Consider the following 16,406-nt stretch of genomic DNA (forward strand, 5'->3'; position numbering starts at 1 on the left):
AAAATACTGTGTCGCTATTTAAGGTCATCTTTCGTGAATAGATACAGGGTTATTTGCAAGTAGACCGGATCCTTCCAGGGGGTGTATCATTATATATCTTTACTGAAGGTACTTACGAAGGTCGTTGGGTACTTACTGTAAACTCTAAACTGTATTTCATCCTTTCCCTTGCTACAGTACAGGCCTTTCTTGTGAATCTGAAATACCTACTGAAAGATAATATCTAGTAATTTATGGATATAAAAATTAACATTATTGTGTTTTTTTAAATTGTTTATTTAAATTACCTATTTAAGAATGAAAGCTGCAATTGTTTTATTGGGATAGGAAGGAGGATGTAACGTTTTTTTGGTTTTAATTTACTTAAGAAAAGTTTTTAGTAGAGGAAGGTGAAATAAACTATTCAGTTAAAATAGAACTTTCTACTTTTTATTACTTCCCTACCCTGTCTACCTTGGTGGTAAGCCTTTCGCCTCTGCCTCTGTGGTCTAGTGGTAGAAGCTTCGCTTCATGACCCAGAGGTCCTGGGTTCGATTCCCGGGTGAGACCATCAATTTGTGTTTCTAAATTGTAGTTCTAAGTTTGGTTAGGTAGGACATAGAAGGTTGATCACCTGATGTCCGAAACAGTGAAACGATCCATGCTGTCGGATGGGCATGTAAAGCAGTCGGTCCTGCGCCTAGCTCTCTCCAGTCGTGTCGGTCAATCCGTCCCATCTTGCTATGAGAGTGATGGAACAGAGAGTGCTACTGTGTACTGCGCACACACTTGGGCACTATAATCTACTCCTGCGTAGATGGCTGATCTCAATTGAGATTGGCCGCCGTGGTCGAAATTCGGCTAAAGGACATTATGAAGCCTTTCGCAGGTCTTCAGTTTTCTTCTACTTGAAAAAAAGTTTTCGTTTAACATCAATTCGTCGTAGGTACTCACTATGAAATGTTTTGTGATAGTTTTAAAATGCTACATGATATAAATGCGAAGAAATAAAATATTGTTTAGTTTTGTTAAACTATCAATCCTGTATAGGCCCTCGAATATCGTCTTTGTATTAAAGCAATGGAACATGAGGTGTATTGGAATAAGTTTTAATAAAATATTATTATTCATACTTGGCTGAGAGAGGGACTGATTGATACTTCTTAAATTATAAGATATAACGTCCCTACAGAGATCAAAAACAAAACCAAAAATAAAGTGTAAAATTATTTTAATAATAATAATCATCATTGCATTACAATTACAATAGAACTGCCACAACAAACAGTTAGGAATTGCCACGAGCCTACTCTACTCTACATTACGTCACATTCACCTTACCCTAACTTAGCACTAACTTAGCCGACTTACAAATTACATCACAATGCAAAACGAAATATGTTTTAACCTCTCTAGTATATACGCCGTGAGTTATCTCTTGTTTTTGTTCTTCATGGTGAGCCGTCGCCAGAAGCTGGTCTTCTCCGCGGCTGGAGTCTCGTCCCGGGCCTCCTCGGCCCTGGTCTCCCCTCTCAGCATGTCCAGGAAGGTTGGCTCACTCTTATTGCTTTTCTTCTCACCGAATTTGACCGCTTCAGCGCTCAGTTCAGCCTTCAGTTTCTCAGGACTCGTGTTCTCCACCTTGAACTCATTAGGATCCTCAACGAATGCCTGTTGGAGGTCCCTCATGATCTTCTTTCTGATCGTCTTCTTCATGCTGAGGTGTCTCTCGAGGGTTTTGACATCGCCGTTGCTGTAGGTTTTAAAATCGTCTTTCTTCTTCTTTGAGGGTTTTTTGGTTTTGTCGTCGTCATCGTAGGGCTTCCCGTCGTACTGCTGGTTGAGGCCGAAGATGTCCCGGAGGTGGGGGATGGCCCGCTCGGAGGTCATGGTGCGGGGGGGGGGCAGCCTCCGCCGAGTCGCCGCGGGTTACAGGCTCCGGAGCATAGCGGCACCTGGAATTAAGAGAGAAAGGTATGGTTAGCATAGTGAATAGAAATGCTTCACAGTTTAAGGACTTCGTTGGTAGGTTCAATATTATTTATTGGTTCTTAAAATATTAACTTTTGTTTATATTTTGAGTGATGTTTTTTTTTTTTTTTTTCGTAGCATGTCGGTGACATAAATTGGTGGTAGACTAGGAGCCGTGGAAAATAGGATAAGCCACTCAGACGAGTATCTGGGCCGGATGTATCTCAGGTATCTACAGTTAATTTATGTTACTCGGGGAGGCTCTTATTTTCCATCTCATTTAAGCCACACTGAGCAAATAAATAACATTGCTTTTGAGGTTAAGGGAATCCAAGATTTGTTGACTGGCGTAACATGCAAAGATGTGAATTACACAAAACACGATGTGAAGTGAGTGATATGTAGAGCGTGAACCCACTTGTTTCTTAAATCAATAGAATGAGGCTGTAACAGACAGACAGAACCACAATGGTGGCCGTAAAGGAGGGTCACTCCAGTTTTACAGAAGAGAAACGAACTAGAGCAATCGGTTATATAGAAACAGTTTTCCGTAAGCTAGAGTGATAGACTGGGATGCCTACCGAACCGATACTTCCCTTCTTATAACGATGTGATGATACCAAGTTGGGTTTTTACCTACTGAGCGTTTAAAGGATTGATCCGTTTTATTAATGGTAAACTAAGTAAGAATCATATACCTGTGTTCAAAAGTGGAGGCACTTTTGAAAATAACCTTTGGTACAAAGACTGCATAAACTAGTTAAGTAGGTACAAACTGTAGAATTTCCTCGAGAGGTAAGTAACACAGAATTCGGACAATTTGTTATTAGATGTTGTAAGTAAAAGCCGTAGATATCTCACCTTTCGGTGTTTATTGAAGCATGCTTCCAACAATGTATCTTTAGTGACAGATTGTGATTAATATTCATACAACATGTTGCATTATTAACAAGATAATGATGTAAAGAACTTTCTTTTGCGCATTACCTATTATAAACTTTCATTTCACGCGATTATCTATTAAAACGAATATTTTTTCCTTTTTCCTTCACAAGATACATGGCAAAGAACAATTTAATTAATAAAGCCTACCTTATTGTTAGTCGATAGGGTGATCGCACCCACTCGGTACCCCTAACCGATTATAAAATATTATCACCATATCAAATAATTAGGACAACTCAAGTTAGATGATGGTACGCAACTCATAGTATTATCTGTTGGATAGTGTAAAAAGTCTACCTGTGTGCTAAAACAAAATTAATTAATTAGAGAAATATGTTTATGTTTATGTACATTTATAAAATATCTGCTACTAATTTAAGCATCTTATTAGACGACACACAATACTAAATGGTTTATCTCCCACAAAACCGGATCACTACGATCACACCATGATGTAATGTCAGTTTTGGTTCTCAACAGTTCGTTAACAACAAAAAGTCAATCAATTTACTTTTTTATTACGATCAAATTGGCTGCCGGTAATTTTTAATAGCTGTCATATATAGCAGACCGATACAACGCCACCGAACGTCACCAGTGTAGTGTGCCCTGGGTACCTAATGCGAACTTGTTTTGACAAACATTTTCGGATTCAAAATGAATTGAGTTTGACACTAATTACTTAGTAATAATGTTAATTCTTTTTGACTTCGCGATAGGCCTCCTGTGCTGTGACCGTGTGATACATATGATAATAAATCAGCAAGTGTGCTTGTTTGTCACTCAGCTGAAATAATTTAGTGGTAGGTGATTCTGTATATTGAACCTGACCCTAGGTTCAATATACATCGTCCATGAACGTCGATGTCAAAACATGGCTTTTAAATATTTATTCACTTATTTTGCATTGAGATGACCCATCGCTCGAGTATACATCTCTTCAATTTTCTTTCTTGACAATATCACGTTCTAGCCATTTTTATACCTAGTCATTTTTCCTGATAGACCTAAGTCGCCAAAACGTATTTTTTTCTTTAACCTGAACAAAATCACAAAGAATATGAGCATCTAAGATAGACGTAGTTTAACTGGTCCTTCGATAGTAATATGCTATTTTTGAAATTTCTGTAGAATCTTTAAAAAAAACAAAGCTCGCGTAAAATGCATTTCTTTGTGAAGTCGGTTTCAGAGGTCATGTTAAGTTGGCCCTTAGCCGAGGAACAAGATTGGTGACTGACCTGTGCAGACTGGATTTCAGTTGGTCAATGTTAATGGCGATTACTCTCACGTCAAATAAAAACTTTATAGGTCACTTGCACCAAAATATTAAATGTAGATTTAGTGTTAAATGTCGATTTCTCCCATAAATTTATATGGCCTGACGTTTCGTAAATCGAGATTAGACACTTAATCAAGATTTAACACTCTGGTGCATGTCTCCCTTAGAGGCTACAGGATGGTTACTTTATTTTATAAATTTTCTGTTCTTACATCGTATGACTGAGGAAAAGGAGTCGCGAAAGGAGGAGTCACCCCTAGTGATGTACCAACTCTAAAAACTTTGAAACATCCTTTATACTATACGCACCCATTACAGTAAGAGATTGAACTAGTTTGACTGGGAACGCGATAAACGCTATTGTACGAAATCTTAAGTGTTACGTAACCTGTAGTGCTCCTAATAAAGTTTAAAATTTTAACCCTATTGTAAAGTGTCAAAAAGCTCTTTGAATTTAGTGGTAAGCATCTAATTTTTTTATGAATAAATACCTACGGTCCGTCTGATAAAAAGGTACTATCTCTACACTACAAGCCTATACCATATACCACCTTGGAAAACTTTCTACTTTTTGGTAAGTACTTAGAGGTATATTTTGTAAGATACAATTTATCCTAAGTCATGCCTTTCTGCAACTTGATGGGTAAATATGCCAACATTTGAATAAACACTTATACCTACGAATAGGTTTCGAGGAGGTACCTATGTAGGTATAGAGGCAAAGGTGCCTCTTAAAACCCATGAGATACATAGTCATACAAGAACCTACATCTCATTTCGGTGGTTGACATATATACACTCACGGGCAATGAAAAAGTTTCATTCAGAAAATCACCAAATTACATCGAAACGGAAAAAAACTAACTTACTGACGCCTTCCGCAATATTTAAATGCCATCAGGCGCATCAGTTACCAACAAAAAACGTAAATATTAAAAATTTACGCCATTTGGTTTTTGTAAGTGGAACTCTTTCTTTGCCCGTGAGTGTAGTTTCCGCTACCTCTCTCATGCTAGGTTTTATTTGACTCATGCAATGTGATCTGCGTAATAATAATTGCAATAGTTCTCTACATTTTTGCAATAACTATGGAATGGATGGCCCCACATTATACCATACCATGTAATCAACACATAATTTTACAGCATGATACCCTACAAAACTATTGCACCTCATGGGAAAATTGAATCTTATTGTATAATAGATATAAAGGCCGATGAAATGTTCAGCTAGTTTGTAATTTACGGTGTTTTCCTTCAATTACATCAAAAGTGTTGTTAAGTTCGGACATGCAAGGAATCACTTGGTTTTACATCATTTTACAAGTGGGTATTTGAGTTCTGATTGAAGCGTTATTTACGGCGACTTGCACAAACATATTAAATCTAGATTTAGTGTTGAATCTCGATTTAAGCCATAAATTTATATGAACTGACGTTTCTTAAATCGAGATTTGACACTAAATCTAGATTTAATATGTTTGTGCAAGTGGCCCCTTACAGTCTTTTTACGGCCGACTTTTTATTTACGTTTTGACATTTACTTGTAACTTATTAATGTTACAATCGTACGTTAAGGTCACACAACATACCTTCCCCACACTTGCATCGTCTAAGTGCAATTAATTAATCCCATTATGCAATGTTTTCAAAGCAAAGTTCGCCGTATACTCGCAATTTCGATTTTTGTAACAATTAATTATAGACTCAGCATAATGGTTACTGTACAGTCTATTCTTAGAGATACAGATAGTGGATTAATACATAATGACCACTAGTGCTAATGGACGGTTTTCTCGGTAGATATTGTATCTAATATGTTATTAGGGACCTTAATTGTAATGCGTGTTGGCTGATTCTACATCTAAATGGTAGGCGTCGCAGTTTTTGTTTACAATCAGTATTGCACCAACCTTTCACGTAACTAACTCTTATGTTTACTGACATTTAAACAGCCCGGTTAGACTTAATCGCTAGGTTAGAATAGAATTGTAGAACTCCGTAGATATAGCCTTAAAATGGCCGCCGGCCGGTTGAGATTTTCCTACACTCAGAAGACGCTATCAAAAATAAGAATTTCTTAATTAACAGTAGGTAGTCTTTATAAAAACTTACCTAATTAAGTATGTCTTCTTTGTTACATAACGAAATTTTGAATTCAAAATATTGTTATAAGTAGCGTTTTTATCGCAACTTAACGACGCGTCTCGGCGGTGAAAAAAAAACTACTAAAAGGAGTTTATATGACCATGAAGGTTAAGTTTTAATTGGCAAAAATAGTCACAGTTTCTTATCGTATCGCGTATGTTTCATGCGGCGCTGCAATAGGCTGCATGGAACAATGCTTTGGCCTTCGCGTTATTAAAAAATAAAAGTAAAAAATAAACAAACGGCTAACCTCTGCCGTTCCTAATTTGAACAGCTGTTTTGTTATTTTGATAATGGCAGTCTGAGACATATTGTAATGGGTGCACAATTCTTTTCTGAAAGGTGGCGAAAACCTACGCTGTACCTGTACGTAGCTCTCTTAAATGACTTTAGAGACTGTTTGTGCTACCACAAAAAACTTTAAACACTGTTTAACAAGTATTTAAAACGAAATTTGACAGTTTTCGTAGGCATTTGACAGCGCTAAACAACTGTTAAATACTGTCTTAGTTTTTGTGGTAAGGCCCTGTAGGTTTAGGCTGGCTGGTCACCTTGATTAAAACCAAAGTTTCACAGTGAAACAGTATTTATTTTATCACAACACAAGAGTACCATACAGCAGTTTTATTGTAACAGAATAGGATACGGAAGTAACCATAAACAACAATTAAAAATAAACTTGTGTTGCCATCAACAGAGATTCCCTGCAATTAGGGACCTGTAGTAACTTTTTACTGTTTGTTATACCTATATAATAACAACACTGTGACCTCAAGCTGTATAGTGAATATAGTGACTATAGTTAATATAATATAAAATAAAGGATATAGAATACTACCATTTTCCATCATTCTGCTGGAAAAATGCCAATCGATTCGATCATCCAGCCTTGATAAAATAATTGTTATCTGCTAAGTATTCTATTAATTTCTTAATTATACTTACTTTATGTACTTACAATATGTAATCCGTACTTCCTTACTAATATTATAAATGCGAAAGTAACTGTGTCTGTCTGTCTGTTACTCTTTCACGCAAAACTACTGAACGGATATGAATGAAATTTGGTACAGATATGGTCTAGATCTTGGGAAAGAAAATAGGCTACTTTTTATCCTGGAATTCCCACGGGAAAACTTTTTAAGGCAGCTACAGCTAGTTATTTATATTCCATGCATCCTGAATATTCGCAAACATGCAAAAGGTATTTAGAAGTCGCACTTCTTAACGAAAAATGCAAGTAACCTAATGACTGTAACACACGATAATAAATAACAATATTTACCTAAATATCGTGATAATGGCGGCAATTAATATACAGTTGGACGTGGCGTTGCCGTCGCGCACTAATTGTGCCGCGCGCGAGGGCGACCATGTTTATACTTTGTTAAATATTATTATTGGAAAATAAAATTATTTATTTATTCCTTTAGAATTCTTTAGTACACTTGACCCCTCTTTGATCATAAATATCCTTCCACCCTACGGTTGTCTTGAAAAAATCGCTTTAAGCGATAAATCCGCCATTTTTTTACATACCTATGTGTAAGTATTTAAATTATGTAAGTTTATTTTATGTGTGTGTGCAAATTAAAGAATATTCTACCTATCTATCTAAAATGTATGAAATTTGATAACAGCTGACAAAAGGCTTGTGCTATATTTTACAAAGTTTAGTTGCCTACTTTGCTTTAAAACTAATAGTATGAATCCTAAGTGGTAGCTGGTTTTGGAGATGTGTTATGTATGTAGGGATACGGAGTAGGTACGGATGCCCGGCCATAAAAATATGGACAAAACGATACAGTGTGATAATAAAAGATAATATCATTTCTAGTAAATAATTGATCTAAAGTACGAGCACAGTATCAAAAAATAAGTCAAAATAAAAAATATTTTTCTTCCAGATTAAAATTTTCATAGTTTCTTAATTATAATGTAATATAATGAGTTATGATTATAGTATGTAAAGTAAGACTAAGTTCCCCAATGTATCCCCACCTGATGGTCAGTATGGTCACCCCACAGATCACTACAGTCTGTGACAAATAAAACGCAGAAGCGCAGGATGTTGCGCATGCGACTATCTCACCACTTTTACATTTTAAATTGTATTTTTAATGCAAAAAATAACTAAATAAGTACCTACTACTCTTGCAAAGAGTCTTGCAATCATTTCTACTGCATATTTCATATTTGAAACTATTGCCAAATTGTTTCTGTCAGTGGTAAGTATTTTAATTGATTACTTTTTAACTAATAGAATCACGGTACATTATTATGATGGTACCTAACGTAAGAGCTTCACAGTACCTAACTTTTATCGGAATCATCATCAACCATAACACATCCTCCCAAAATGTGTCTTTTTTCATTTTAAAAGAGGTTTATTTAGAAAAGTTACACTTTATTACGTTGACTGTACATTTGTTCCCACGCCGCCGTCATCGTCACTGGGTAATAAAGTTACTTAACATGTTCAATTATTCGAGTTCGCTTGCACTCGTTGCGCAAACTGTCACCGTGGACACGGCAACAAACCAACAGACACGCGTTCTGAGCACTCTATATGATTAGAAATTAGTTATTTCTAGCTGTATGTCAAGTAGAGCTGACAAAACTTAATTTAGCTGCGTTTTCATCGCCATATTCAGTTAATTGGCCAGACATATTTTTTTTAGGTTTTGACAATAATTACTGTACAGGGTGTTGCAAAATTGGTATACTAAGCCGAAACCTACATGTGCAGCATGGTAGGTATATCTAAGCCCGAAACTGAAATCAGAATTTGGAAATTCGCGTTTTTTTTCCATAGTAAAAAGTCACGTGACCAACAAAGTTTCTATGGAAAATGTTTTTTTTTTCGCGAATTTCCAAATTCTGATTTCAGTTTCGGGCTTAGATATACCTACCATGCTGCACATGTAGGTTTCGGCTTAGTATACCCTTTTTGCAACACCTTGTATAATTTTTAACTTCAAAATCAAAACAATACAGTTTAACATTGATTTATAACATAATAATTAGTGGTTGTTTTTTGGTTGATGTTAAGTATACTGCTCAGACATAATATTATACTGTATATATCACTTATTACATTTTATATACTTAATAAGCAATACCTATGTGTGGTTAGGCTGTCATATTCAATATAATATTACTGTTTTATGCACTTGATCGCAGATTTCTATTCCGAGTGATCAATCATGGCTTGCCCCATTGTATGTAAATCTCTATAAAACCTTAGGCAGAAAACCCCATCATCATGTTATGGCAACATAGAATTAATACGTTGGGTAAAGCGTACTTTTTGTTCATGGTTGAAGATTTTATTGACTAATTGTCAATTTAAAAGTAATGGATGCGTAACTGTCTTTATTTTCTAAACAAAAACTAACAACTCCTATTTTATTTAACATTGAGAAATTGAAATGTTGATGAAACAACAGTTTATAATATATATGTAGGTATTACATAGGTATATTGAATTTCATTGGATTATAATTAACCCCTCACATCCTGAGAAATCAGAGAATTATTAAAATTCGATTGTGTCTGATTTACCAAGGATTTACCAAAGTGTCACCGGAAAGTAAGTGGTCAATACAAAAACTCATATTTGTCGGTTTCATTATACCTTATTTAGTAGATTTTCAGCATTATTGTCGTAAATTAAATTAAAAATCTACAATCCAAGCTGCACTATTGGCGACCAGAATTTAAATCATTGTAGTAACTCACGTGTCAAGTTATATATATTTCTCAAGAACTCTCATCTCATCTTAAAAACGGCCGAATTTTTGTCATTTGATAAGTACCGAGATAATAAAACTAACGCGTGGGAACTCACCAAATGTGCTGACATTCTGGAGAAAAAGTCACCGTCACAGGCTCAAGAAACATGAGTTGTTTGTAAACAAACTTAGATCATATTCGAGAATAACCGTTATAAATAAGACATAGTTAAATTGAGCCAGTATCTGTGTGTTTGTTGTCAAGTTATACCTAATTGTTTTTTTTATACGCCACCATGCCACCATGGAAAGTGTTTTTCTACATTGCCATGTTTAATCAAACTCGGTTCATCTGTTTTAAAGTAGTAAAATCAATAATTATATTTTCCAACGTCGCATAGATCAAAAAAAAATTCTGTGATTTTATACAAAATTATATTTTTTGACAAGACGAGATATGACGTTGAGTCAGTGAGTGAAAGGTGAAGCTTAAAGTCGGATCTAAAGATAGAACAAGTTGGTACGAAGATGCTCTTGTCATGGTGTCATTACACTTGCGAGCGAGCGACCTCTCGACTCCACTGTTTACTCGTAACGTTATAAAACGTTATTTTATAGTTATTTAATGGGCCCAAGTTGCGAGCGTGGAACTGAGAACATCCGAGATAATCGTTCACTTGAGTTCGTTTACTTTAAAAGCTATGATAATAGTAAATAAAACATGTTTACAATTGCATTTTAACTTGTAATTTTCCATCTGTTATTTTATAGATCCAAATTACACCGTTTAGGTGTACCTATGTTGAAGATGTTAATACAGAAGAGTGTAGAGTAGGTATGCATATTATGCAGACAAGGTTGAAGGTCATAGTTGATCGCATTGTGGGAGCCAGTTGAAGATTAGCTACCAACTAGACTTATGAATTATTTATTTGTGTTGTTTTATATACCATGATATTAAATATGTAGGTACTTGTCTGTCAAATAACGATACATTAGGCTTAGCTTATTTGAATATACGTATTCAGATTCAAAATTTAATTTGCGCTGTAAAACATACATCGTAATATTATTTTAATTAGGCATGAAAATAAAATTCAAGCCGGGTTCGATTCCCGGCTGGGGCATATATTTGTTAAGACAGATATTTACACTCGGGTCTTGGGTGTTGTTATTTATATTTGTATCTATCTATGTATTTGTGTAGATATATCAGCTGTCCGACACCCATAACACAGGTTCTGCCTATCTTGGGGTCGGATGGCCGTGTGTGAGATATCCCCACATATTTATTTATTAAAATAATACTTAGTAAAAGTCCGTCAATTTTCTGTCAAGCTACCTATTTCATAACAAAAACATATGAATTTTTGCTTTCTAGTTATTAATGCAAGCAATGCATTGAAATACAATTTGAAAGTCATGTGGACGAAACACGAAATAAATATGTTAAATAATAAATAAATAAAAAAACACCTACATTAGACATCAACGTGCGCTCGGAACTTTCATTCTGAAGCAAATGTTTTTTAAAAGCAACTCCTTGGAAAACTCAATTTAGTGCAGAATTAACATTGTCATAAGTAGTTATAGTAAAAACTATCAATTAAAATAAAATTTATCGAATTTTCTATTGCCTGTAAGTTTGTTGTAACTTATTTGTTTTAACTAGGTACACAAACAAGATGTCCCATAATAAAAAATTGATTAGTATTTTGGATGCATTAAACCACTTACGGGAAGTTTGGTGACTAAACTTTTAACAGAATAGAATATAACCACCAACACATAAAAACATAATACAAAGCCTTCTAAAATCATAATTGTCCATTTAATTTAACCGTAGTCAAGTAAATACGTTGTCCTTCCGTCACTTCCTAGTGGCATCGTGCGAGTGTAGTCGCTGCGTGTCCCGAAGGCGTGACATCACCCGCACGAGCGTTGCTGAATGGTAATTGTATTTAATCATCAGCTGTACTTAATCGTGTTAGTGCGATGCGAAAAAACTGTGAGGGTCATTGCAAAAAGTTAATTTTATCATTTAATTTTTTTTTGTGTTTGGACGGAGATTTAGATTAATTTAGAAGGTACTTATTTTGACATATCAATCTGTATAAAGTATAAGTACTTATCGTTTTTTATAGGCACGCAAACCTACACCTACATATCGTTGGTCAGTCTTAACCTTTACAACAACAAAAAAAACTTGATTAAATCACGGGAAAAAGACTATCAGAATGGAGAAGCAATGCAATGTTAATTAGTTTAACTTGTAATCGATAATGATTAGATGTGACACAATTTATCTATTAACTGCGTGGCAATGTCGATTAGTCATCATCATCAGTCAGACATCCACTAGAATGTCACTGGCAGGAAATGCCCTCTTACACACCGGCGACCACCGGCCGTTGGTTTCTTGACTTTATTTTATCAGTGATAAAGTGTATTTTGCATGTTAGCCACCAGCTAGACGGCCAGTTACCGTAAAGATAATAAAAGTTCCCTTTTCAAATTCATACGCAGATTAAGTTACGGGTATGAGAATAGCATGCAAATGTAATTTCCTTATTTGTTATTGTTTTTATTTGAAGATATGTTTGTTCTTCTGGTTCATGGCAGAAAGTTTCTGACATATTTTATTATATCAAACAATGGTGAACTAAGAAAAGTAAGATTTAAAGCTGTGACGTGTTATATACCGTTGAAAACAGATGAAATGAAATTAAGCAAATTTTAAGCATTTCACAGATAAGAAACAAATCGATATAAGACATACATATCTCAATTAACTTAAAACAATTCGATGTAAGTCTAAGTAACCTTTTCAGACGGTTTCGACAGCCTCAAACTTATATTTTTTTAGACACTTCCTAAAAATCTGTTAGATACCTAACTTATTTCCCGTACATCCCTCTTCGACCATTAACTCCTCAACGTCGCAACTTACAACAAAATGGAGACAAATTACCGAAGCATTATATTGCTATAAATATTATAAGCACTAGAAATCTGTCAAGTACTCACAGCACGTACTTATGTGACGTATTCTCACCTCTCACTTCCCGACGCCATCATGACTCACACAAATTACAGATAATGATTAGGCAGGAGGTAAAAAAACACTTCCGATATTGGCTATTTTATGTTGTTAGAGGCGACCCACGGCTTTGTATTTTACTACGATTTGGTGACAAAAAGTTTTCAGTACTAATTTAAGTAAGTATAAGTTAAGTACCCTGTTTACTTATACATGTCACTAACATTAATCAACTGTGTAAACTCGCTAAAAGAATATCGATCTCAAACAACAGCAACATATACTACACATGTTAGAAGATACAACACATAACACCATTCGAGAGAAGGAGGAGGTTCTCAATTCGTCTGTATATGTATGTACCTACCTATATGTTTTTTTTTTCGTATGTTCTAAATGAATTGGATTTTTCAAAACCTAGTAAGATGCCCTTGTGCGTTTGTATCGGGTTAGGCAATGTAATTACAGATTTTATGCCGAGAAGTCACTAATGTCTTCATCTTCCACATTGTATGTACATTTAAGAGTAAAAAGCTTAATTCAATAAGCGTGGGTAAGCATTAATCAAAATTACAATTTGGTCATGACTCGACCTTTCAATCTAAGTGCTTGCATGGTCAGTGTTACTATTTTCTAAATTGATATAAGATGAGCTATGGATGTTTTTTGTAGAATTAAGTAGGTACTTATACATAAAATATTCAGTGCACTTTGGTTGATCACGAGTGGGCGAGTACGACTCACCGACCCAGAGAAACTTATAAGAACTGAGTATTTATAACACGCCTATATACCTATCTACTTACGAGTAAGTATATTAAAAATGTGCCTACATACCTACTTACATTGTTAGAACACGGACAGAAAATTTCCAGAGAGTCAGTAACAAATGGTGGAGACTCCACACTTGTCTCGGTAATCTATTAACCAGTGACTTCGACGTAGGTATCCACAGATTAGTCTCGCCGTGTGTTGCCATTATCTATTCAAGCATAGTGAAATGGTTCAGAAAAAGAGCTAATCTTTCAGAGAAAGTCAGCAAGAAGTTACTCGTTCAGAAATGAGCAATTTTCACTGCCATTAGCTCAAGCGCCGCAACGCCGGCGTTTTTGCAATAATTATAACGTTTAAAAACGGTACGCTTATAATTTGCATCAATATAGTGGGTTTCTGAACGCTTGTGTAGCCATGGGGATTGAAATGTATGCTTTAACGAGCTCGTTTGGCGAGCTAAAGAGTTATTGTAATTGATATAACTATGCTTATTATTTAAAGCTCTCGGTTTTCTATTTTCCGAGAAACATATCGACGGAGAAATATGAACATATATACCCTAATAACCGATATATTTTCTCGTAGAGAGCGATATATTTATATGCCAAATGTGGAACAATAATCTTATATCAGCTGTGTACCTACATAATAATATATGTAAATACATAGGTACTAACTCATTTTTGTTAGCGTTTGCGTTTAATGCGAAAACTATCTCATCTATCAATTTATCTAGTTCACTTGCAGTGAACCGATTCGAAGAGATCCGTTATTTCATAACCGCATAATTTATATAAATACATTGAAGACACTTTCTACTCTGTTTAGTAAATGAAATATACGTACAATGGACTGTGCTGCGCCCACGGACTGTGGGCAGAAAACTTAAATTAAATTACTTACCTAAGTTATTGTAGAGCAAAAAAGATCTGAAGCAGATTATATAGCAGCTAAGTCGTGGTGTTTTCGAGATGACTTAAGTAAGTAAGTGCCTATAGGTTACTATGCCTAAGGTTTAAGATTCATTCTCTTTCGAAATACAATTCGTCTGATTTCAGCCTTAGATATCTTCTTCTTAGGGTGACGATAACATAGTCTAAAAATAGTATACGTTCCCAAAATTTGGCCACTAATAAGGGGGGTGTACCGTTTGTGGAACGCCACACAAGCTACATAGGTACACACTACACACATATTGTGCATTCGAGATCAACATTAGATATCAGTCGAGTGTTACACATACTGAGAAGACTCGAGTCAGGATATGACGAATGACGTAAGAACGCCATTCCAGCATTCCGCGGCAATTGTTAAATGTATACTGCAATTAAAATTGTCACCAATTAGCTGTAAAGCGTCAACTGCCATTCCTGACTGAAAATACAAGGTCAATTCAATAGCTATCTTTTAAAGAGCAATTAGAACAAAAATAACGTTTAAACGGTTTTGCGACGCAAAGCGCGTTTACAGATCCCGCTAATAAAATTCTAAATTTAAATGAGACACTTAATTGAATGCAGACTCCTTGCTGACTCAGAGCAGGCATGACTCCATCGCGCTATACAACCTCATTGCTCACCGTCGTGACTGGCCGCCTTCAAGACAGAATAGACGAAGGTAGACAGACTAGACGTTAAGAAATCCCCCTCTATTGATTATACTGTAGACGTGACAGTTGGTTAGTAAATGATCCAATTTGGTAACGTGAAAAAAACTTCAGGTGCTGGCTTTTAGAGCATAGAATTAGAGAGGATTTCGCCTTTGAGAGGGTTGCAAAAGTGGTACCTATACTGACCAAACTCAGAATTGTTTTCCGCTGTTTCGGTGAAAACATTTCTTATGTTGCTGCAGAAACGAACTTGCGCATATTTACTCAAGATATGAAAACTGTTTAGCTCCAAGTAACTACTACAGGTACAATTAATTTAAATAAGTAATTAAGTATGTAGTGAACTACCTGCATTGGACAAAACCAAGGAAAATCCCCAAATTGAGATAAAAGATTTTATGGCCATCAAGGAAGTTTTTACTTGCATTTTTTTAGACACAATTAAATAAACTACCTACAGAAAACACCTAAATATACATAGATCTTTGGGAAAGGCCTCTATCTACGTTCAGCAATGGTCTTCTATAGGCTGAAGATGAGGTTTAAAGACTGTTAAGTCTAAGTTTACTTAAATGGGTGGCAGAGTCGTTGAAGTTAAATCATCGTTTAATTTTAAAGCAAACACTCATGGATTGTGAATATCATGATGCAAAGTGCACGACCGGACGTTTTATACGTCTCCTCTTCATAGTGATATAAGTATTTAAGGAATAACAAGTGTAATGAGACATTTAGTAAATATACAAAACATTATTATGATTTAGTCTTTACTTAAAAAACGGACAAACGGAATAAGTACGTTTATAACTTTTAGTTAATTAAGTATATAAATAAAAATAACAGAGACAAATCCCACAGTTATATTTCATAGCTGGTCTGACGTCAGTAAAACGTAAGTACTTATTTACAAGACATTTTTGTTTTTAGT

The 16,406-nt window shown here is 35.2% G+C and overlaps 1 protein-coding gene across 1 annotated transcript in view; it reads right to left on the reverse strand.

Moving 5' to 3' along the window:
- Positions 1-1,193: 1,193 nt before the first annotated feature.
- The window catches only part of LOC105382542, a 38,067-nt gene continuing 22,854 nt past the window's right edge, over positions 1,194-16,406 (reverse strand). The window contains exon 2 of the mRNA XM_038105522.2: positions 1,194-1,934. Coding sequence (XP_037961450.1) covers positions 1,411-1,869 — 459 coding nt within the window. The 5' untranslated portion in view covers positions 1,870-1,934 and the 3' untranslated portion in view covers positions 1,194-1,410. The remainder of the gene's footprint in view (positions 1,935-16,406) is intronic.

The sequence above is a fragment of the Plutella xylostella genome, chromosome 22, assembly GCF_932276165.1.
Source record: "Plutella xylostella chromosome 22, ilPluXylo3.1, whole genome shotgun sequence".
NCBI lineage: Eukaryota > Metazoa > Arthropoda > Insecta > Lepidoptera > Plutellidae > Plutella > Plutella xylostella.